The sequence below is a fragment of the Triturus cristatus genome, chromosome 9 (assembly GCF_964204655.1).
Source record: "Triturus cristatus chromosome 9, aTriCri1.1, whole genome shotgun sequence".
Taxonomy (NCBI): Eukaryota; Metazoa; Chordata; class Amphibia; order Caudata; family Salamandridae; genus Triturus; species Triturus cristatus.
In genome coordinates, this window is record NC_140592.1 from 272303613 (window position 1) to 272329584 (window position 25972).

General features: G+C 42.9%; 1 protein-coding gene across 1 annotated transcript in view; it reads left to right on the top strand.

Annotated features, from left to right (window-relative positions):
- Nucleotides 1-25972, top strand: part of LOC146797744 (toxin MIT1-like) — a 204250-nt gene that overhangs the window by 163892 nt on the left and 14386 nt on the right. The window contains exon 2 of the mRNA XM_085627643.1: nucleotides 4546-4671. Coding sequence (XP_085483769.1) covers nucleotides 4546-4671 — 126 coding nt within the window. The remainder of the gene's footprint in view (nucleotides 1-4545; nucleotides 4672-25972) is intronic.

Consider the following 25972-nt stretch of genomic DNA (forward strand, 5'->3'; position numbering starts at 1 on the left):
ATCATCTCTGGCCCTTTATAAACAAGAGGCATGTGAACTGCATGGAAGCCCCTCCCGTTTGGCCCCACACTCCCCACCCCAGCGGTGTGCATCGTCTTCCCCCTGTTCCCTCCCTTTCCCCCACTTTAATGGACAGCTCACTCGACTGTCATTCGAAGGGCAATTTGCTGAAAAGCGAGAAGTAGTTGAAGGTGTCACACGTGACTTGAGCTCTCTTGACAGCCACGTTCAGGTTTATTTTCATTTTCCTTAAGTAATTTCCCAATATATAACAATAAATTGATACTAATCTAATGTAATCACATTTATAGCTCACAACACACACTGAATTATTTATCGGCGCTTCGATAATCAGTGCTCTTGTAATGTGATCCACGCATAACCCGCTTGTAATCAGCATATTTATAGCGCACACCACAATCTGAATTATTTATTGGAGCTTAAATTACCAGTGCTCTTATAACCCAACTCTTTGTTACAAACTAAGAAGAATGAAAGGCTGCGTCAGCCCCGGTGGGAATCAATCCTGTGATTTATGCCGCACACCCACGCACAGGCACTTGCTCGTCTTTGCTGCAGGGGCTCAGCCCACTGAGCTAACTTCGCTTTGACGCCTGGGCACCCCCACACCGGTCTCACAAGGTCACAACCAGTTATCTAGCGGTAAGGTCGGGTGCGACCCGGGGCCGGTGTCTGCGGCTGTACTGAGGACTGACATTGACAGACACCAATTACTTCTGAGGAGCTCCCATGATGCACCGCTCCGGATCCAGCCCTGTATTATGCATAATTGATTGAGTGCAATAATAATGCAGCAGGAATGTGGTGGGTTCTAAGTTTGGGAGTTATGAGCATGTAATTACGTGCGTATTTTTTATTATTGTGGATCACAAGGGGCATCGAGGGACTCCGGCGCCCGTCGGCGCTGTGGCAACGTTACAGACTCACATGGTCGCTGTAGACAACTCTTTTGGCCCTTTACACTACACGGGGATTGCACTCGAAACTCATGGATGCACAGAGCTCCATCAAGGATGCTACTGGCTCATCAGTAAGTGCTACCTCGTTGGGTAAATGTATAGTGCTTTTCCTACACTACAGCAGTGTAGGAAAAGCACTATACATTTACCCAACGAGGTAGCACTTACTGATTAGCCAGTAGAATCCTTGATGGAGCTCTGTTCATCCATGAGTTTCTCGAGTGCAATCCCCGTGTAGTTCCTGACACCAGGAGGTTCTGTCTCCTCATCTGCTGCTCTGATCGGTCTCTGGCCCTTTGTAAACAAGAGGCATGTGAACTACAAGGAAGTCCCACCCGTTTGGCCCCAGCCCACACACCAGCGGTGTGCATCGTCTTCCCTCCCTTTCCCACACTATGATGGACAACTCTCTCTCGAGGGACCCCGGCACCCGTCGGCACTGTGGCAACGTTACAGACACACATGGTCGCTGTAGACAACTCTTCTGGCCCTTTACGCAGATGTAGTGTAGGAAAAGCACTATACATTTACCCAACGAGGTAGCACTTACTGATTAGCCAGTAGAAAGTACTCCAGTTGAGTAGGGGTATTGCACAAAACGGTGGCATCTTCTTCGGTAAATATGCAGGGCAGGATTCATTCTGGCACGATGCTCCTGTCACAAAAATGAAACCCCAAAAGGAAGCACTTGTATTTGACCTTCAACTTGGGCACCTGCTTTATTTATTTATATCTGTAAGTCTTACAGATATGAATAAAGCAGGTGCCCGAGTTGAAGGTCAAATTCAGTAACGCATTAATTCAGCACACAAAAATCTCCGCGATCACGCAAAATTTCGTGTGATCGCGGAGATTTGTTGCCATTTCGCGATATTTTGCGAAAGGCACTTTCGCAAATTCCGCCCACCCTTACAAAAGACACACGAACTGCAACTCAGCCAACGTGATTTACCTAATCACTTGCCCATGCCAACTGCGTTATGTGGGCATGACCAGCAGGAAAATAAAAACCATAATATTCGAACACCGGAGCAACATCCGCTGTAAACGGAACACCACGAGACTTACAGACCACTACTTAACAATGGGACACACTACCAATGATATGACCTGGGTAGTAATTGAACAACTCAATGCAAACACAAGAAACATACAAGACCAGCTGTGCGAAAAGGAACAACGTTGGGTATTCTGACTATCTACTCAAACAAAGGGTCTTAATGACAATGTGCCTTGGAACAATATACGGCGCAAATAACTTTCTTATGGGACCCATACTCAACTTTTTCTGGCACATAGGATATTAACCTTATCAAACACATACGAGTATCCAAACGTCCAATCAAATGTGAACAGATCCCATCATTGCCCTTCCCCAATTGGTATAATTAAATCACACTGTGGGTGTATTTTTTACTCAAAGGCGCACCCCCATTTAGTAGGGAACCAGATTCACATACACCCGCTGTCAGAAATGTGCAATACAAATCGGACATGCCCCGAAGCTATAGTAATTCATAACACCTATGAACATTCTCTTTAGTATTAGGGATCTACTCTTTACCACCACGTGTAGCCCGTAATATGCTTGCCCCGTTGTGTAGATCAACATTACCCTGCACGGACAAGTGTAGAACTTGGACATCTTTAATCATCACTGAGCCAAGTTCTTTTGATAACCTTTCTCAATCATCCCTTAAAAACTTTATTAACATCTTTTGACCTTGAACATACTTGCAAATAACGCACGCTCCTAGAACTCAATGTCAACACACATACGCACTCATGCGCATGCGCTGGTTCTTCGGGTCAGCGCTCTAGACGATTTTGGAAGCACCCTGCCTGATCACACACACGTGACCATACAAGCACTTCCTATTAGAGACAGCACAGTCAATCGCTCACGGCACAACAGCGGATCCAACAGGCTGCGTAGGTCATATCGCCTTTTTTCCCCTGACAAACGTGAGTACCGACACCCGTGAACTCCTTGGCGGGAGCCGCCAGAACTCTTAATCTTTAACCTTTATTGATTGCAAACTGTACCCATGAATATCTCCGCATCTCGATATGGTCAGCATGGGGTACAGCTGAGACCGATCTGATCCATGGGGCATAACATACTCAAAGTATATGTGAGACCGCCATTGTCAGTCTTCTATGTTGTCAGTCTTAAGTTCGTGTTTTTATGTTAACTGTGATTCAACTTGGCAAGAACCACGCGCTATCACTAGATACTTACTTTTAATTTAATTTTAATTGTAACGATCCACGCAATGTGCCAATAAGCGATTCCATCTATGAGGACAAAGAGCCCACTCATTTCTGTGCTATAACCACTAGCATCCATTTACCCGTGGACCCCCTTGTTACAATTTAGAACCACCGGGGCACATTGTAGCCACACATGGTTTTTTATTTATTTATTTTCTGTGGATAGCCATCATGCATGCTCCCACCCAGTCACATGCATGATGCCATCATTTACAAATACAGGAGCGTGCATGAATTATTATGATGAATGACAAACAACTGAACGCTATGTACCTGCATTCACTAACCTTTTCATTTACAGGTACTCCGACCAGAGGATTTGTGAGTAACACCACAATCCACTACACTCACAGCACACTTTAGGGTGTGTGCTGATATTTACACCAACGTGGCCGCTTTTTTGGTCACTCACTATTTTGGTCCTGACGAAAGCCTTATGAACTAATCCAAAGGCTGAAACTAGTAGACCCAAACAATTCAAGGGATACCGAGGTACATACTATACCTCTTAGAGATCCCGATGTTGTTTTTACATATGTCCTAGGACCCTTTCATTAAAACTTTTACAAGGGTTATTCCTAGAGACATTTTTAACTCATAACTGCACTTCACATATCACTTCACTGTTCTTCACAAACAACCTGCTCCGCTGTAACTCAGGCGTTGAAGCACAGCTGGATTGCATTAGGTGATCCAGCTGGACCCCGATGATGAAGCATGCCACCTACCAGGTAGGTGGGTGAGGGGTTTCCTAAAAACTACCTACAGTTGTTTGCACTTCTTTCTATTGAAGGTAGTGGCAAGGATCTTTTGACCACAGTTACCTCATAAAAGGACTTGTCCATCTTGTTTATACATATGCTACTCAGGGAAAAGGACAAGTTAACTTTTTCCTTACTCTCTCTTTGTTTACATGAATCTATGATATATACAAAATACTGGAGAGGAAAGTGTAAATAGAGATCTCCAGTACTGATATATATCAAAGCTTAATATGTGACCTATCCTCCTCTCAACATCGCCTAAAATGTTGGTAACATCGCACATTCGTGCTTGAAAATTCAAACATGGCCCCTGGAGACTGAAACCTACCCACCTCTGTGTCTCAAAAATGGAGTAAAGCACAATAGGGCAACACCCTATGCTAACACTTTATTTTACCAAGGATTCCAAGCCTGGCAAAGACGAAGAATTCACTGTAGCGGAATCTATGAAAGATAGTAAAGCTAGAGTGGTCTAGTTACAACTAAACAATATTTTCATTTAATCCTGGCCTCTCTCTTCTACGTAGGCTTGTGAAAGGGATGCACAGTGTGGCGGAGGCATGTGCTGTGCTGTTAGCCTCTGGATCAGAAGTCTGCGGATATGTACACCAATGGGCCGTGACGGAGATGACTGCCATCCTTTTAGCCATAAGGTTAGTACCAAGCAGCATATACTTTAGTTGGATAAAATGTGCAAGAAATTAATGTCAAAAACATTATCTAGAAAATGGCATAACACAGGATTGAGTAAAATGCTTTAATCATGGGTTGCAGGTGTTGGCATCAAAATGTGACTTATATGTTAAATGTGTCATAAAAAGAAACAAAGGGCAATCTGAGATAACAATCGCAGTAAAGGTGGCAGCCATCTTGTAACATGGAAATCCAATTTACAAAACTATAATAAATCATTCAAATGGCATTTCAGCAGAAGATAATGGACTTCACAGCATTATTTTCAAATAATAAACAAATTTATTCTCATCTCACCCACGTGGGCACACATTAAAGTAAATATAAATCATCAAAGGAAAGGTGAAGCATGTATCACAATATAATATTCAATTCATTGTCCTTGTTAACTCAGCTTTAAATATATAAAAATAATAAATAATAATAATTATTGACAAGAGTGAATGCCAGAACCCTGTTCAGATGGCCACAGGGCACACAGGAGCTAAGGGGCCCAACCATGGGGATTGATTTCTTTTAATCCTGATGCACTTGAGCCCGACTTTATTTGGATCCTGAGCAACTGGGCCAAGTACCCCTTCAGGTACTTGTTTCGCAGTGGTAGTTGAGTAAAGTAATTCAAACCTTCTCAGGGGGGAGGTAGACACAGCGGCTGAACACAGGCTCACAACACATAATAGCTTATCAGCGTCAATAAATTAATGTCCAGTCAAATACTTGCTTTTCTGAAAAAGGAGTATTTAAATACAACCACAAAGTAAAATACAACATTCAGAAACAAGACACACACAGTCCCCTGAGGTCCGAGCTCTAGTATTTTATAGATGGGTCTCTATGTCCCACCCCCCTCTCTTTAGTGGTAGTGGTTATTACCTATTCACTATAGGCAGCATCCAGGTTAGCCCCACTAGTAGTCCGACTCTCAGAAGACCCAGTCCTATTGTGTAGTTCCTATGAATCTATAAAGGATCTGCACGTTTAGACAACATAAACTGTGGGATTGGAGTGTAGACTGATTCCAGACACCCCCACCGGATATGTTCACCTGTATACCAGCTAGCTCATAGTGCCACTATGAACTCCTCTTACCAAGGAACCAATACTTTCTGGCAACTATCGAACATGACAACCCTGTCCCCTCAGGGATCGTGAAAACAGTACAGTACTTTTCGCTCAGTCACTCATGCTCACTTTGTCTCAGAGAGATACACAGAATAAACTATGGGGATGTTTTCAATAAGCATTTATTGAACCAGCGTCATTCTAGTGTAAAATATGTGTGCTGCGACAAACATAAGCCAGAAGTATATGGTTATAAGCATCAACAGAGTAAATAGATGGTAGAATTCAATCATAATGCTAAAACAATGGATATATGCGAGCAAATAAATACATAACAGTAATAATGCATACTCCTACGATGCTAACCCTAACAAAATGTTCCTAGCATGTATGTAGGTGTATAGCTAAGAATCCCCCTAGGATAGAGCCAACCCCATTACCTGATGTGAGAGAACGAAGGACCCCGTCTTGGTCTCGAGATGGACACCCCGCGAGGGATGTCAGACCACAGCGTGCTGGAGTGTCTCCATGCAGGAACCTCAGCATCTCGTGTCAGCGTGTCAGCATGGAAGTCTTTCTCCTCAGGCTGCCCCAGCAAAGCTATGGTGTTTATATACTCAAAATAAAGAACAATAAAGTTGGCAATACTGATATTATATCATATAATCAATTAGATGGTGCACAGAAATGAAATCTATGACACCCTTATGTAAATTTGAATTATTTCCACTTTATTTAAATGTATCTTTTATTTTTCAAGTTCATAAATAATAAGTTGAAAAGATTTAACACTTCATAGGACAATAATAAAAACACATTCAACATCTATCATCTATAATACTGACTCACCACACTCTCTCAAATGTTCTTGACAATTACTACCATACCTGACTATCAACATTTACATCCATACTACAACACAACCATACTCAAAGCATTCAACCTGGCAAAAGATCACTATACAATAAATGAAAAAGACCAGGGATAACAACCAAACAACAACAGCAATTTGACCAAAAATGTCTTTCAAGTGCACTAATACATTAGGACTATAATTCTTTAAATCAACCAACAATTCATTAATGCACGAAAGCAATCACTACTTTAGCTCAGTTTGTTTGGTATCACAAACGCTAGGTCGACGCGTTTCGAACCCCCTATTTAAGGGGTTCTCCTCAGGACCAAAATAGCTGCAACAGAAGAAAAAAACAAAACTTAATCACTATATACATCTATATTTATATACCTTGAACGACCTACAATGCACCACCAGTAACCCTATATTTACCTCTTATATCACTTGGGTCAGCCAAATATTCAATAAGAAAAAGGTCTGCAAAATAATCAGAAAAAGAAACAACAAATAATAAACAAAGTGTAAGAAAAAGTGAATCTCTTAAATTATAAGCTTTAAGAGTCTGGTCAACAACTCACAATGTTGAAAGGTGCTTAGTAGTTTGAGCATCACGTGGTGGGTAACTAAAAGAGGCTTCGTGGAGAAACTGCGAAAGGAAATGAGGCTCCATTACTACTTAGCTGCATTTTGAAATGTTAAACCGCATATTGGATCGTTAGTACGGAAAAATACCTTTAGTACAGCTTAATGGACACCCCGCGAGGGATGTCAGACCACAGCGTGCTGGAGTTCCATCCGTAATCCGAAAGTCCCCGATAATGAAAAAACAGTCAATGTCACGTTTTTCAACTGCTGTGAACCTGCAGAAACACAATGCGTATGGACGTTTTAACGGGTGAAGCGATCAACAAACGGTCTATAACGCAGGCCACGTATTATATCCATGTCTCTGTAAAAAGGGGCAGCAGTCAAACAGTGCCAATACTTATACCGGCTTAAAAAAAGGGGGGTGGGGGGTTGCCTACCTAATCAGTAGCGATGTCAACTCTCCATGATAGCTTCCGCGTAGCGCTATCGTCGCGCGCTTCAATGAAAAGTCGCGCAGTCTCAATACGACTCTATGGTTGAATCATAGACCCCACCACCTTCTTAAAAGACTACAGGTCATTTTGGGAAATGTAGTCTCAACCTCATAGCATATGAATGAAAAATGCCATGTCAAAGAAAAATACAAAACCAATCACTGTCACGTTGTTAAACCACTATGAATCTGCAAGACGGATCTTATGTCAACGTTAAAACGGGTAAAGTGATCCAAAGACAAAACGTAGAACGGGTCGCATCTTATATGCATGCCCCTGTACAAGGATAACCATCCGACAATACCAATACTTTTGACAATTTTGAAAAGTTTCCTACCTAATCAGTAGCGGAGCTCACTCTTCATATTAGCTTCCGCGTTGCGCTAACGTTACGTTCTTCCATCAAAATTAACGCAGTCTCAGACCAAAAACTATAGTTAGATCATAAATCAAACCGCCTTATTGAGGGACTACAACTCATCTTGGGGAATGTAATGTCCGCTTCAAAAAATGTGCATGAATACATCATAAATGAAAGACTATAAGTCATCTCGGGTAATGTAGTTTTAACGTTGCAACATGTGAACGGACACCAAGTGAATCATATCTCGATCGTATGTTAGTCTGATGATGCCAAACCTCAGGTTAATACTAAAACCTTTTATACCACGCCAACAGAAATTGTTAGGACCAACAAAAAAATAATAATATAATATTAAAAAGCTGATTATTCACCTTAGTAATCACACCCTTGAATGGACCATCAAACAGCATGTTCACAATTTGTATAATTCAGAAAGTTCATTAACCCATTAGTTGCTGTATTGAATTTCACTATCAGTATTGCCTCTCGCTGGATTAATTTTTGATCCAGGTGGCCGCCCCTTGTGTCAGATACAACCTTAGAGATGACCGTCCATTTAAGATCTCTTTCAGCATATCCCCTTTCTCTACAATGTTTCACCAAGGGTGCAGTTTCCACATTTTTTGGAATCCTAAAAATCCTTAAATGGACGGTCATCTCTAGGATTGTATCTATTTTTATTATTGTCTTATGAAGTGTTAAATCTTTTCAATTTATTATTTATGAACTTGAAAAATAAAAGATACATTTAAATTAAGTGGAAATAATTCAAGGGTGTCATAGATTTCATTTCTGTGCACCATCTAAATGATTATATGATATAATATCAGTATTGGCAACTTTATTGTTCTTTATTGTAGTTTAGGCTCAGCCTTACTGATTGGAGCCAAGACCCATTTTTGTTCTTTAATATATACTCAAAAGGCACCCTCAGGGGTTCTACCTTGCTGTGTCATGTCGGCCGAGGATGACGAAAGTGATGAACCTTATACATAGTTATTATGCAGAAGATGGTAATCCTGCTGTGATTCTGAGATTCCTCATGCATAATAGATGAGGCTAGTTTTTGGAGAAAACCACACAATATTTATGCAGCCCCTAAGTAGGTAAAAGGTCAGCACCAAAACCGTTCTGTAATACAATGACAGAGAAAATGTAGGTTAAAGTTTAGGTGACTACCCAGGCCTATATTGGGGTACATTACGAATCATAACAATCCGACTCTTCAATAAAGTCAAAAGTCTTCAAGCGTTGAAGACCAATATGGCAGTCACATTCCCCAGGGGCTGTCTGACCTGTAAATCAGCCTTACCCACACCAGCAGGATCCGAAAGAGCAGAATCTCTAAGAGCGCCCCCTTTGTGGGTGTTGAAGTTGCAGCAACTATCCCTGTGAAGTGTTTCACATGTAGCCTAGGAGGGGCTGCAGTCGGGTATCCTCGAGTACCTTACACGTGGTCCTGCAGTTGATAGAGAATTCTTAATGCTCCTCCGATGCTGGTAAGTTTCTCTGGATCCTCCCCACAGGGAGGGGGTACAATGTTCATGGTGCTGATCCTCAGACAGGACTTGGGCCCGCTTGGGTCACCATAGCAGCTTTCTTCATCCGTCGCTGGTCTCGACCAGCCCACGTTCATTGCCTTGTTCCAGCACCCCTCCCCTGGCATACGAGCTACAGCTCGATCGGGACAGCAGAAATCTTCATGGTGGCTCCACTTGGAATACAGGTTCACTGACTTGGTTCCACACTAGTTGCGGCCAGATCAGCAAAACAGCAATCTTCATGGGAGCCCTACCTAGTATAAGGGGTCACCAACTTCGTTGCTGCACACATGCAAGAACCCGATCAATGCAGCAATGACCACAGCTCAATTCACAGCGGCCATCCACTTGCATACGTGTTGCCGATGTTTTGCTGTACATGGGTAACATCCCAGGGGGATCCAATCATCAAGATCCCCACCCTCCCGGAAGCCGCTCACTTCAACATTCTCCTCTCCCTCACAGGGTGCACTCATTTTGGCAAGCAGGCAGACGCTGTGCTCCAGGCTCCAAAGGCAGGTGGTCTTGGGTTCCCTGGGTCAATCAATCATCAATCAGGATTGATAAAGTTTGGATAATCACCCCATAGGGTATCCCGGTGCTTATAGGCCCAGAAGGCTTATTCAAACAGCCAGATATTGAGGGCCATTCGGAATTCCAGAAGGGAGGTGATGGGCCAGAGATGCGTGGCGAGGCTGTTCCAGGTATTTGCTGTGATGTGGGAGAAGGAGCATCCTCTGCTTCTGCTTCAGTAGTTGCGGGGAGTATGGGCAAGTAAAAGGGAGGCAGAGCATAGTCTTCTCAACGGTTGATGGAAGTGATGTCCCCTTACCCAGCTTGGTGACTAGCAGGCCTTGGCCCCGAGTCCTGGTCACAGGCAGAGGTCTTGCAGAACTTCTCCCCCTTACACAGCCCGACTGGCTACTTGACAATTTTGAGAGTCTTGCTCTCCCCTTCTTATAGTCCATTTCCAGACATCAAATATGATTTGAAGTCTGAGCTTTTGAAGTTTATGACGGGGGTCTGCTTCCTTTTAAAGGGCTCTCTTCTCTGCCTGCCCTTCCTCCAGAAAGTTGTCTGTTACAGCAGGAGCTTCTCCAAATCTGAACGCCCAAAACACAGGCCAATGGGATGAGTAGACGTTCTCACCTAGATGTCAGCCATTGTGATATGTGTATCAAAAGGTGACTTTGGGGCCTCAGCCCTACTCTTTATGATGCTCTTATCATCCACATTTCTTTCCTAAGTTGTGCCTAGGTCCCTTTCCAGTGACCTCTTTCCGAATCAAAGAGCACGCTCTGAAGTGTACATAAGAGCCTGGCTCTTCCTTCCTCCAGTTTGTCCTACCCAGCCTACAGGAATGCAGCAATACACAGTCTGTCAGGGGGGATTAATCTAACACCTCTCCTTGTTCCTCCTGTCAGCCCTGGGTGTCCCAAAATGGAACTTAGAGTCGTCCATGTGTTATACCATTCACAGGCACACATACACAAAGCACATGCATATAATATACATGCACCGCACTACATCCTTCATGTATTGTACCATTTATCCATATTCAACCCTTCTGGGATCTTAGTGTCTAGATCTATAATGTATTGTGACTCCAGTCTCCTTGTAGCATCCTATTACTACCCCGGATATTGTATTCCACTCTGTCAATCACAAAGTATCTTAGCAGTTTCTTACTGCTTTCATGGTGCTCTGCAAAGTAGCGTGCCACAGAATTTTGTTTGTCCTTCTGTGACATTGCTTTCAAATGTAATTTTTTTTCTTCTTCATTGATTGAATGGTGCTTCCTACATACCATCCTTCACATGGGCATAGCAATACGTAAAAATATATTTTTTGCCTTATTTTGAGAAAATATCATGTAGTTTTTCATATTCATACTGTTCATGCATGCCACCGTCCACATTTATAGAAACCTCTCAATGGTGGAAATTTTGTATTTTTTTTCACGCTTTGTTTGTTGTTTTTACACAGCATATCCTTGAAAGATTTACATCTTCTAAATGTAATGGCTGGATAGTTATCAGGTTCACCTTTCAACCCTCTTAATAGAGATAATATTTGTCAATACTTGTTCAGAATTTTCCTCACATCCATAGCATTTTGACTTAAAGTGGTAATACAACTGATCTTATTTAGCTCAATACACTGGGTCTTCTTCAATGTGCGTAGATATTTTCTGATTATATTTTTAACCCTTTCAAAGGCTGATTCTAAGTATACAATTCAGTACCACCTTTCCCTGATCCTCCTTGTCATTTTCTAAATTCTCAGGCAAAAACATCATTAGAACTACAATTGGATCTAGCTCTGAGTAATTCAGCATAGGGGGTTCTATAAATTAAGTCATATGGTGACTGAATTGAGCATGAAGTACACTATCACTAGCTTTACTCATTTAACTGGTAGTCAGTTTTTCATTCTATACCTGCAAATGTAAGTCCAAAACATGGTCACCTGTATGAATGAGAGTACTAGTAAAGTTCAAATTCAAGTCATTCTCATTCAATTTTCTGGCAACATCCAGACCTTCTTCTCCTCTGCCTGTCCATGAAACCGAGTCACAAGATGGCTGCCAACACTTCCTGGTTTGGAGTGTTGGCAGCCAATCACAGTGAAGCTCGTGCTCGGAAGGGTTCGTGAACCCACCGCTGCCCTAGATATTGAAACTTTTTCTTTTCCAAATTTCTCAGGAATTTCTGAACGGATTTACATAATTTAACAAAAAGGACTCTTTCTGAACCAAAGGCTACCTTTTTGCCAAATTTGGTGGAACTCCGTTCAGCAGTTTGGGCTGTAGCTTTGTCTAAAGTTTCCTATGGAAAATAACATGGGGAAAACAGGTTTTGGGACCCTCCTTTTTTCTCAGTCCCCGCTTGGCGAATCACCCCGAAACTCTCAAGACAGGAGCTGACCGGAGCAGACCACTAGTTTTGAAAAATTTGCGAAGATTTGTCAACCGGTGCCAAAGTTATTAGGAAAATAAAATACGCATTTCCTATGGAAACTAGGTCCTAACTATAATTACCTACTGGCGACTGCCAGTGGGTAATAAATATATATATACATATATATATATATATATATATATATATATATATATATATATATATATATATATATATATATATATATATATATATATATATATATATTACCTACTGGCGGTCGCCAGTAGGTAGTTATAGTTAGGACCACGTTTCCATAGGAAATCCTCAACATTCTATTTTGAATAACTTTGGCGCCGGTCGACGAATCCTCGCGAATTTTTCAAAATAGGTGGGGCGCTACGCTCCGCTCCTACCCTGAAAGTCTCGGGGGGATTCGTCAAGCGGGGGCTGAGATAAAAGGGGGTCCCAAAACGCGTTTTTCCCATGCATTTTTCCATAGGACCTTTAGACAGGGCTACAGCCCGAACGGCTGAACAGAATTACTAGAAATTTGGCAGAGAGGTAGTCCTCAGGTCAAGGAAGTGCCTTTTGTAGGTTTGGTGTAAATCTGTTCAGTAGATTCTGAGAAAATAGCCTTTAAATCAATATATATATCTGAGCCAGCTTACGGTGCGCTTACGGTGCGCTTACCGTACGTGTACGGTGGCGTGCGCGAGCGCGATTATGATTGGCTCTTAGATCTTAGTAAACATTCGAATCGGCCGAAACCAGGAAGCGGCGGCCGCCATTTTCTCTCTCGCACTGAGAGAGATGATTAACAAACAAAGCACAAAAACATTTAAAGGGGCTGTTTTGACAGCTCCCACACACATAGCCATGTACAGGGAGTCCCCAAAGATCCCCCAAGGCCAAAAACGGAATTTTTATTTTTTCGCTAATTTCGCCGATTACGCTTACCGTACGCGTACGGTAAAAAAATATTTTAAAAAATTAAATATCCACACTAACCCCACCCCGTGTGCAATTGGTGACCGAAGGTCACTAATTGTGCATGGCTTATCACGACAGTAAAAAACGAAAAGATTAAAAAAAAAAATATTAAAAAAAAAAATTATCCACACTCTCTCCACCCCGTGTGCAAATGGTGCCCGAAGGGCACCATTTGTGCATGGCTTATAACTACTGCGAAAAATTAAAATATTACCCTTAAAAACGAAGTGCATCATATGTCCTCCATGTGCGCACGGTGCGCGAAGCGCATCGTGCGTACATGGCCCATCTAGCGTAACGTGGGCACGCGGTGCGCGTAGCGCACCGCGTGCCCACCGTGCGTGCACGGCACTAACTGCGTAAAGTGGGCGCGCGGTGCGCGAAGCGCACCGCGTGCTCACTGTGCGCGCACGGTGCGCGAAGCGCACCGTGCGCGCACGGAACAAACTGCGTTAAGTGGGCGCGCACGCCACGAATGGCGTAAAGTAACTTAGCATTTAAAAAACCGTACAAATTCACTGAAAAAACCATAGGTTTCACACACGTTATAGTTAGGAATTAGCATTTAAAAAACCTTGCAAATTCACTGAAAAAACCATAGGTTTCACACATGTTATAGTTAGCGGAAATTTTACTGATAAAAAACCAATGAAATTCCCCCGTTATAGTTAGTGCAGGCAACTATAACTCACGCGACCGCAATCTTCTGCTGATGACATATGTGTCTTTATGAAAAGAAAATATTTGTAATATATGTATAGCTAAAAATGTATGGAAGAAGACATGGGTAAATAAGTGTCTAAATACAGTATTAGCATCAGCAGAGGATTGCGGTCGCGTGAGTTATAGTTGCCTGCACTAACTATAACGGGGGAATTTCATTGGTTTTTTATCAGTAAAATTTCCGCTAACTATAACATGTGTGAAACCTATGGTTTTTTCAGTGAATATATATATATATATTCACTGAAAAAACCATAGGTTTCACACACGTTATAGTTAGGAATTAGCATTTAAAAAACCTTGAAAATTCACTTAAAAAACCATAGGTTTCACACATGTTATATTAGGTGGACATTTCACTCGTAAAAAAACAATGAAATTCCCCCGTTATAGTTAGTTCAGATAACTATAACTCGCGCCCCCGCAATCCACTGCTCATGACGTCACATATTACATCACCCATGACATGGTCAGTGGCATCTCTCATGACATCACTGATGACATCATCCTTTTGATGGAGTGGCGGTCGCGCGAGTTATAGTTATCTGAACTAACTATAACGGGGGAATTTCATTGTTTTTTTACGAGTGAAATGTCCACCTAACTATAACATGTGTGAAACCTATGGTTTCTTAAGTGAATTTGCAAGGTTTTTTAAATGCTAATTCCTAACTATAACATGTGTGAAACCTATGGTTTTTTCAGTGAATTTGTACGTTTTTTTTTAAATGCTAAGTTATGTATTTATTATTATATTTTTTATATATTTATTTTACAATAAACTACGTATTAAAAATGTGTTCTTTTTTTTTAATGGTTTTTCACCCTGCGCGCACTACGCGATTTAAAAAAAAAAAAATTAAAATGTTTTTTTCTGCCTTCGTGGTCCTTCAGGGACCCCCTGACAAAGGCTAGGGGGTCAGGAACTCTCTACCCTGCCCCCTTTTCACGTTCGCCACCTTCCTTTTTCACTCTCACACTCAAAACAGACAAAATGGCGGCCGACACTTCCTGATTTCGACCGATTCGAACGTTGACTGACATGTAACCACCTATCAGAATTACGCTCGCGCACGTTAGGGTGCGCGCACGGTGCGCGGCTATAGATATTTATGTACTTTAACTGCAATTTTCTCAGGAACTATTGAACAGATTGACTCCATATATGCAAAAGGCACATCCCTGATCTGAGGACTACCTCTTTGCCAAATTTCAAGTAATTCTGTTCAGCCGTTCGGGCTGTACCTTCGACTAAAGGTCCTATGGGAAAATGCATGGGGAAAACGCGTTTTGGGACCCCCCTTTTTTTTCGGCCCCCGCTTGACGAATCCCCCCGAGACTTTCAGGGTAGGAGCTGAGCGGAGCGCCCCATTAGTTTTGAAATTTCGTGAGGATTCGTCAACCGGCGCCAAAGTTATTCAAAATAGAATTTTGAGATTTGCTATGGAAACACGGTTCTAACTATAACTATCTACTGGCGACCGCCAGTAGATGATATATATATATATATATATATATATATATATATATATATATATACTGAAAAAAACAAATGTTAAAGTAACGTTATAATTAGGTGAGAACTTCAGTGACAACGTAACATTTTAAACATACAGAACCACTGAAATTCACCAGTTATATTTAACTGCACGGTATTCTTATCAATATTTCATTGCCCATGTGATATTATCGATGATGTCATAAAAGATGTAATATGTGGCGTAATTATTAGTGCATGGCGAGATATAGTTACCTTAAGAGCTAACTACAAATGGGGAATTTCAGTGGTTTGTGTCAGAATCTTTTTATTGAGTTTACAAAAAGATACAAAGTTTGTAGCTCAGCAGAGCTCATGTAACAAAACAGGCACATGCCAAGATCATTCGATAGCTCGAGATAGTGTACAACTTGACCACATGTTCCCCGCATGCCTGAAGAATGTAACCAGGAGCAGAAAGCCCCATCAGTGCAAAGTCCTCTTATAACACATTACATGACACATGTTGCTTCTGCATCCTATTTCAAGAGCTAACAAATTAGACCTAACATAAAACACAAGCATACTAAAGGAAAAGAGAAAATGAACATTTCCAAGGTGTCATGAGTGCATAGTCATAGTGTGGAAGAAGGGAGAGTTGGACGTGTGCCCCCCACTACCGGTGTGAGAAGGGCCGGGGGAGACAATGATCCATGGACTCCAGAAGGGGCCCTATCTATTAGGTCAGGAAGAGGTGGAGGGCTCGCAACCTAGGCCCACAGGCAAACAGTGGTAATCCCTCCAACAAGTAACCCACCATGGGGCTCCAAATATAATCAAAACTTTTTCGGGAATCTTCGATGACGTCTGTAATTCGTTCAAGCGCTAGGGCTCGCCATCTTGGCCGCCCCCAGGCATAGCCACATAATTGAGAGATCCCCTTGGGTCTGGTGTGTAAGGCCGGGGTCACGGAATTCCAAGAGTACGTGTTCTAGAGAAGCAGAAATCTGGTAGCCTAGGATTTGTTTAATTTGAGAAAGGATCTCTGCCAGAAGGGTTGAATAGCGGGGCAGTCCCACCAAATGTGACAGAAGTCTCCCAAGAGCCCGCAGCCCCGTCAGCATCTATCAGATGTGTTTGGGAAAATATAGTGTAATTTCTGGGGGTGCAGATACCATTTATACATATTTTGTAGTGGGCTTCTCTAAAAAATATGGCGAGATTATATTTGGTGATATCTTTATAGCGGGACCCCCACTGCTTCTCCATGGTAGGAGCCTGTAATAAGTCATCCCAAAACCTCCTATGTCGAGGAGCTCGATGTGGGCCAAGGGAGAGCAAAAGGGCGTATAGGAAGGAGACGCAGCCCTTAGCTGTGGTACCGGTTTGGACAAACCTTTCAACAGGGAGCAGTTCCCTAGTCTCAGCCTGTTGCGTCTGGGGTTGCTGTACCCAATGTTTCAGTTGGACATAATAGTATTCCTCCGTAGAAGGGAGCTTGAAATGGGTTGCACAGTCTGTGAATGACCGCACCTCTCCCGCTCGGAAGAGATCCGATATCATAACCATGATGGTTGGCCACGCCCCATTTTAGTGGTTTTGTACGATTGAAAAATTACATTGTCACTGAAATTCTCACCTAAATATAACATTACTTGAACCTTTATTTTTTTCAGTGGATTTCTAGATTTTGTTCAACGTAAAGTAATATTTTGTTACCATACGTAAAGGCGCTCCACCGCAGCACATAGCCTTTGGCCGTGAATGCCCAGGGGTTGGCCACCAGGCTTGTAGCCAACCCACCCAGAGGCAGCCAACCCCAAGCTGCACACAACTTTCACCATGCACAGCAGGGGGGTGGCCGCAAGGCCTGGCCTGTGGCCAGGCCTTGCAGCCAACCCACCCGGAGGCAGCAAACCCCATGCTGCACACAGTCTTTGGCTGTGCGCAGCACGGCTTGGCTTCAGGGCCACTGGAACCCCAGGCTGCGCATGACCTTTGGCCTCACGCAGTGCGGGGGGTTGGCTAAAGGGCCTGGCCTGTGGCCAGGCCCTGTATCCAACCCCCTGGAAACTGTCAACCCCATGCCGTGCACGGCCCTTGGCATGCACTGCATAGGCTTGGCCTTCAGGCAGTGGGGACCCCATTTTGGGGGGCATTTATTTTTAAAAGGGAGGGTGCATGGCCCTGCTGCCCAAGCCACGTTGGGCCCAATGGATTTCATCTCTTGGTACCAAACGATATCTGTAAAGTGACTGGGGCATGTGGATCCCCTCCCCAAAGCCAGAAGGGGCACCAGGGACCCCTTCCCTCGGGGCATTTAAGGGGAGGGGGCACACAGCCCCCCTCTCCAAGCCAATAGTGGCCCAGGGCCAAACCATATATGTAAGGGGGATGGGGGAATGCAGCACGCTGCCCCCTCCTCAAACCTTAATAGGCCCCAGAGACCCTTCCCCAGGGGATAAATTCCAATAAAAAAGGGGAAGGGCCATGTGGACTCCTCCCCTTGCCTTAATAGGCCCGGGAACCCCATCCCCTGGGGTAAAATTTCTATACAAATTCGAGGGGGTGCAGGGTTCCCATACTGCGAGAGTTGGCACTGCTCCTGCACGGAGGAAGCAGCTGCTTCTGCTTGCTCCCACCGGGCAGGAGCAATATCTGTTTCTCTGCCTGCATCAGTATAGGCAGGGAAAAAGACATCTGCTCTCAGCAGTGGAGCAGACATGCCTTCCCTGCGTGCCCTACTACAGGCAAGGAAGTCATGTTTGCTACATATGGCGGGAGCTTTAAAAATGCTCCTGCCAGGCAGGAGCAAATATATGTTTGGCTGTCTGAATCAGTGCAGGCAGGGAAACTACTCCCCAAGACAGAGTACTTGAGCCAGCCCCGAGGGATAGGCTCCCCGGGGCCTTTAAAGGCTCACGTTAAAGGCTCAGGGAGGTGGACCATGCAGTCCCCTCCCTTTTTAAGTTATTTTATGGCCCCCGTAGATTGGGTCCATGGGGCTTTTAAAGGTTCAGGAAGGGGGCTGCATGACCCCCCTCCACTTTTTTATACATTGCGGGCCCCAGGGGATGGGGTTTCTGGGGTGTAATTAGGCTCCAACAAGGGGTCGCGTGTCCTCTCCCTTCATATTCTACATCGGCCCAGGGCTTCACTGCCCCCTCCCACAAAAAAACTATTTCTGCCACCCCCTCCTGGGCCTTTCCCAGGGTTTTTACAAAAGAAATGGAGGAGCCCATGCTTTTAAAAAAAAAAATCCAGCGGCTTTACAGATTCTCTGCAAATATGCGGCAGAATAAAAAAAAACATTTTTGGCCTCAGGCCTAGGGGTATCCTTACCCTGCTCCCTTTGTGTTTCTTGAACCTTTTCTTTAGGACTCTGGATTGAGTCTTGAGTCCTAAGGTGGCTTCCGTCACATTGTTGTTGATGAGGTGGCAGCCAATCAGTTCTCTGTTTTAGATCTGTTCGGTCCGTGGATATACACATTTTTTGTGTGATAATTTCCCAAAAACAACCTAATGGATTTAAACCAAATCACAGAAAACACTCTTTCAGGACCAAGATTTATCTTTCTACCACATTTGGTGTAAATCCGTTTAGCGGTTTGGATTGTAGCTGTGTCTAAAGTTCCTATGGAGCAATTAATGAGGAAAATGCATGAATATTCGTCATATAGCCAAAGGCTGTGCACGGCACTGGTTGGAGTAATGTATAGTAATTAAACATAACTTTACATGAATAAAACCATAGAAATTCACACAAAAAATGTGGGTTATAGAGACGTTGTAGTTGGGAAATACCATTAAAAACCAGTTGAAATTCACTGAAAAAAACCAAAGGTTATAGAGACGTTATAATTAGGTTCATATTTTACACTCACAAAATCATAGAAATTCAGCAGTTCAGGATCAGAATCAGAATTCTCTTTATTTGGCTGGGAACAGCCATAAAAGCATGCAAGACGTGCAGAAAAGCAATAGAATACATGAAAATTATTTAAAACATGCAAATAAAATATATAAAAACATCAGATTTGGGATATTACTGACCAACAATCTGAATAAAAACAGGCTGGGATGAGCAAAACCAAGAATGAGACAGAGTCGAGTACTAATTCATCAATCTACTAAAAGTAATCTAATAACATCAACCTCCTGGAGCGGACTGCGGCTTTGAAAGAAAGAGTCATATGTCCACACGTTTCGTCATCTTGTAATGCAAGTAAAAAAAGATATGCTTGCATACAAAGCTGTAGATTTGGCTTTGCCTAAAAAATGGTATGCGGAATTTTTTGGTATACATTTTATAATATTTACAAAAGAAGAGAAAATGTACCATAGCTTGTGCAAATTTGTACATGGGCATTCTCTAGAGTCTAGCTGGGGTTGGTGTCCAGCCAGAAAACAAAGAAAATCTTTCACTATAACAGCCCGGAAACTGAACAGTAAAAGCCTTTCCCAGCTCTTATTATTATTCTGCAGATAGTTAGTAGAAATGGCCCCGGAATTAAGATATAAATAAAAATGCTTAACACTAGATTTTTGTCTTTCAGCCCTCATCCTCTCTCCCTTGGCTCTCTCTAGCAGCAAGATTTGCACTTGCTTTCTTACAGGGGTTGCCAACGGCATTCTATCTAAAAACATATGAACCAGTCCAAAAACTTCCAGAGATTATTTGATGTATGCTATCCAGGGTATCAAAAGTCCCTTATCACAAGCCAAACAGTCTAAAACTCAGTAGGTAATTTTGCTTCTTTTTAGCTCCAGATAGATAGCTGCAAGAGAATAGGCCAGCTACGAATACAATCGCTCAGAAGGTCTAATTCTAGTTCATTGTGGCAAATCAAGCTGGAGGTTGACACAGGGGCTGACAACACTCTCTGACAGAATCAATTTACCTGCTTTTGGAGGGTACTTGAGTCACCCAGGACCCATATATCTGCCTAATAAGTTGCTATAGGAACACACTGTGCCAAATATATTTGCAAGAGGGATGTGAAGACCCTCTCTCCCTTGGGTGACAAATGACTTAGCGGAGAGCCAGCAGCCCTGGTTAACTTGGTCCTACTTTGTGCAATGTGCTGTGACTATGTCCCAGATGAGCTGAAAGTGATCCCTATGTAAGAGAAGAAGTTAGTGCTTCATGACACTTCCTCGCCCACTATAATAGTTGAGTTGCATGCTCTTTGGGCTGCAGGCCATTATAAAAGACTTAGTTAAATTAGTTAATAAATCTAGCCTGACCATAAAATTAACAAACGTGTGCACTAAATGATGCGAGGCTTTGGGGGTGCGAGCAATTAACACGGTGTCATCCGCATACAATAATGCTGGAAGGGGGGCATCATTCATCGTAGGCACATCTGGGGTGCACTTACTAAGCTCCCTACTAAGATCGTTAATGTACAAGATAATAAAAAGTGGGGCTAAAACGCATCCCTGGTGAACCCCCCGACCAATACTAAATTCATCAGTGACTAGAGCCTTAGTGTCCATATACAAGGAGACCAACAGGTGAACTAGGGATGGATCCATTTGCAGATTAATAAGGGATTGCCACAATTTAGCCCGATTAACCCAGTCAAAGACCATTGCCAAATCCATAAAGGCTAGATGAAGTACAGACTGCTTGGCCACTGTGTATTTCCAGAGATTCAGGTTTTAGTTGAAGCATCGATAGATCGTCCCTATGCCACTTCAAATTCCATAGTGACCCAGTCTACTACTCTATTAAACAAAACTGCCAAAGATTTTGACTGGCATGTCTAACAGGGTAATTGTGCGGTAACATTTAGGCTCCGCCCTATTGCCCTTTTTAAAAATCGGGACAATGCCTGAGGAGGCCCAGGAGTGGGGGATCAATGACCTGTTCAGGCTGTTATACACATTTGTCAACAATAGGGCCCAAAGATCCATGTTACTCTTAATAATTTCAATTGGGACACAATTCTGTCATATCCTTTAGGCTAGTCCTGTCATGTATTCTATTACATGCATTTGTCCTATCCACACGACAATAACGATTCTAAACAGGCAGGTGACCTTTTACCTAGTAGCTCGCTCCTGTCTCTTCGACACCAGGCTTCAAGTATTCTATCATAATCCCTGTACCTGACGTACATAAACATGTTACCAGGCACGGCAGAATTATCCTGTACAGGGGTCATCACTTTTTTTTCATCCTTGGGCAACAGACAGCTGTGCAAGATCATACTTGTTTAGAAAAGCATCAGTGATTGTTTTCAAAACATTTATGATTGTTTTCAAAACTTCCATGATTGTTTTAAAAACATATCAATTCTAGAAAAAACCCTGATGTGACTAAATTAATATAAAAGACCCTCACTCTCTCTACAAATTAGAGGAGAATTCCTTCCAAGCTGAGACGGGGTCCTGCATGCTGAAATCTTCGACACGCAGCGGTCTGACATCCCTTGCGAGGTGTGATCCTCGAGACAGAGACAGGGTCCTTCATTCTCAACCATCAGGTGAGGGGGGTGGTTCTTCCCTAGTGGTTTCTATGCTGCAGATACACATAGCACCAAGCATGTACATGCTGCACATACAGATCTAGGCTAGGTACTAATTACTTAGGGTGCGCTTTTGAGGAATATGCAAGTGCTATTGTTTTATCTGAACTGCTTATTAGCACTATGGTAGAAATGTATCTACTATTTACTATATTGGTACTTGCAATCTCTTTTTTGTGCTTCTGTTTCCTGATTGTCGCAGCACATATGTTTTACATAAGGCTGTCACTGGACCAATAAATTCTTATTGAAACATCCTAATCGCCGTCCTGTGTATTTTCTGACAGTAAGCAAGCACGAGCGTCTAAGCGAAACATACTGTACTGTTTTCCACGATCCCTGAAGAATCAAGGTTGTCATGTTCAGTGGTTACCAGAAACTACCTACACCACTGTAGAATAAAGGGGGTGGTAGCGGCACTGTAGAGCTTGCTGATCTAACGGCTGACATATCATGTGGGGGTGTCCGGAAGCAGTACGGACACCAAGCCCTCAGTTTAGGTCATCAAAAACGCGCAGGTCCTGGGGGATTCCTAGGAACTATCTGGCCCAGGTGCTTTCCCTCCCGCACTCTCCTGGATGGCGGCCTTCACTTCCTGTAAATAAATGGATGGGAATGATGGGGTGCCCCTGGGCCATAGCTGCAAACTGACTGGACTGGTGTCAGAGTAAAGTTTTTCAAAGTGTGCGACCCAGTCCACCCCATTTATATGATAACTAACCGCTGATTCACCTTGATCTAGAGAGCGCATACATGAGGCAGCCTTCCAGAATGACTTGCTATCCTTTGTGCGAGCAGTGTCACTTAAAAGCGACTACTACTGGGAAATAACTTTGTTCCTCCTCCTATTTATAGTTAATTTATAGGCCTTACGCTGAGAGGCCACTAAGCTGCGATCACAGGGCTGTGTATTTAAAGCCCTTTGAAAGAGTCGGTTTGCCTGTGAACAGTCATGAGCAAACCAATGAGAGCAACCAGACTCTGGTTTGATGGGTTTAGAGAGAGAGCATCTTATCCTCTCACAGAAATCAATAAAGGAGGCAAAAATTCCTCCACCAACATTCTCTCATATGCATTCCAAAACCATCTGTAAAATTACAGCTACTATACCATTAAGGAACTTAGGGCAGCTTCCAGCATAATCTTAGGTTGTAAGCAGATTCAGTTAATTTTTCTAGAGCTGACATCTCTTGTTAAGTCTCCCTATATGGTGCCTTCAGGGTTATTTTCATTGTATTATGATCATCATAGTCAGTTGGGACACCTGCACCATCCAGCAGCATTTTCCTCAGTTCATGAGAAATAAATATGTAGTCTATAATTGAGGGGCAATTCCCTTCTCTAAAGGTGTACAGACCCTGTGTATCCTTTTCAAATTCCTCCAAAAATTAAATACAGATTGGCAGATGCGATTAAAGCCAGCAGTTCTTTTCCACGTTCATTGGGTTGACTGACAGCTGCTAAAACACCCCCAGGGCACTGGCTTGACAACCTAGCGCTAAAATAACCTCTATTCAGAGATATAACTGCTGGCCTTGTTGAGATTTGACATCCACTAGAGTAGAGATGCATAAGAATAAGCCGAGAAAGTTTTGATTGGGCACATTCACAAAATCATTGTTATAAAAATGTGTCAAAAATAACGTCAGAGCCCCCATACAAACTACAGCTTTAAAATCAGAGCCTGGGGTGCTTACGGACTCTGCACGGCCAAACTATCAAAAGATTACTCTCTATGGACAGTCCACCAGGGGCTCTGCCAGGGTGAGATGCAATAGTGGGAAGACTGAAACACATGCAACTGTCAAAATATATTGAGTTAGTTTCCCAGGTCTCCTGCTGGAAAACAATGTCATACATTTTAACAAACTTTTGCCAATCAGGCACTAATTACTTAGTACGAAGGCCAGCAATGTTCCAACTTAATATTTTCAGCCCAAACGTCTTCCCAGACAGAGTTAAAACAGTATGGGTTGAGGCAAAGCATTAAAGACTGGGCAAGGCATTGGCGGGGCAATATGTTTCATTCTGGATACCAACGCTATCAAAATTATGTATTGGATAATGTTCCCCCCTTTATCGCTGGGAGGACCCTGTTTCACAATCTACAAATAATAGACCTTCCCTCCGAGACAGGCAAGGAGCATTCTCCAGAATTCATAGGGGCCAGTCAATCCACCTTGTTACAGTCTAACGTACCTATTTTGGTACTGCAGACTCCATCACGCCATCTGAATGTGGAGATTCGAAAAATAATGAGGCCTTGTGCGATTGGTTTGTAAAAATATCCTAAAGGGAGGGTGGCAATTTTTGTTTTTTTCGAGATTTCCAATGAGTGGACTTTCAATAGCCTCCTTACCATGACGGGGGATGGGGTGCTTGAAATTGACTACAACACAATCCCCATATATATTTTTCCTTGATGGCCCAACCCAGCCTATTCTTGGCACCATCAAGATGTCACAGCTATCCGCTGGGTCAAACTACTTATGTATGCTCAGCCAGTTGACAACCTTATTTCGAAGTTCCCCCCATTATTCCATCTGATCTGCTTGCAACATTATCAAGACATAGAGGCATGCACATTTAGAATTTCGGTACTCGGAAATCTATCCACAATCATGTTTCCCCCTCCTTGTCAGACTGGAGAACTTTGAACATTTAAGACTCCCTATAGGGTTCTTACTTAAGTTCTCTGTCCAGGTCCACCAATCCTTCTTGGTGAAGCTCCTAGACTCTCGAGAACAGCCTGTTTTTACTGATGCTTAATCATTGGATTAGTAGTAAACAGTGATTCAAATAAAGATTGTATATGTGTGTATTTATAATAACAGGATACCCACACCAATCAGGAAAGAGTGAAGCAGTCTGTAAAGAAAGAGAGAAAGAGAGAAAGGTGGGCTTCCATTGAGACCTGTGCTGTAAAAGAGTGAGAAAAAAGTTTCTCTACTACGGAGAGCATGCATTCTCCACCCATTTGTCCCAGATACTCCAGCACTTCGTTCTCTTGTTGGAACGTGTTGCCCTGTCCATTTTGGCTATTCTTTGAATCGAATTTACCCATTCGTGTTCTAGGGGTGCAATAGGTAAGATCCACTTAATGCACAGCTCTCTACGTGCTAGTAGGATTAAAATAAAGATAAGAGCCTTAAGAGATTTAGATATATTACCGATAGAGTCTTCTTCCGGTATCACCTCAAATATTACCAATGCAAGGCTCACCTTCACTTCTTGACCCACCATGTCTGACAAGATTTTTCCCACTTTCTGCCAAAACGATTGGATGGAGGGACACAACCGGAACATGTGTGTTTCATCTGCATTGATTTCTCTGCACTTTTGGCACTTCCTCACCGTTTGCAAGCCCATCTTTGCCAATTTTCGAGGCATCCAGTAGGCCTTGTGAATGGTAAAAAGGTGGTTTTTCTTTAAAGGTGCGGATTTCCCACAATACCATAAAAGAAATGTAGATACTTGCCATAATGCTTTAAATTCGTACTCCGGCAGTTCCCTCCTCCAGGTCACCGTATACCATGAACTTGGGTCTTCTAAGGATTGGACCAACAGCCAGTACCATACCGAGACCTCTTTCTGTATCCCAGGACGCAAGGCTATTTTTGCCTCATAAAGTTCGTTTTGGTTCCCCCCCGTCTCAGAGTCTTTGCCCAGCCTAATAACTGACAGTACTTAAAACGGGAGACAGAACCTTCTTTGATCTCCTGGAAAGCTT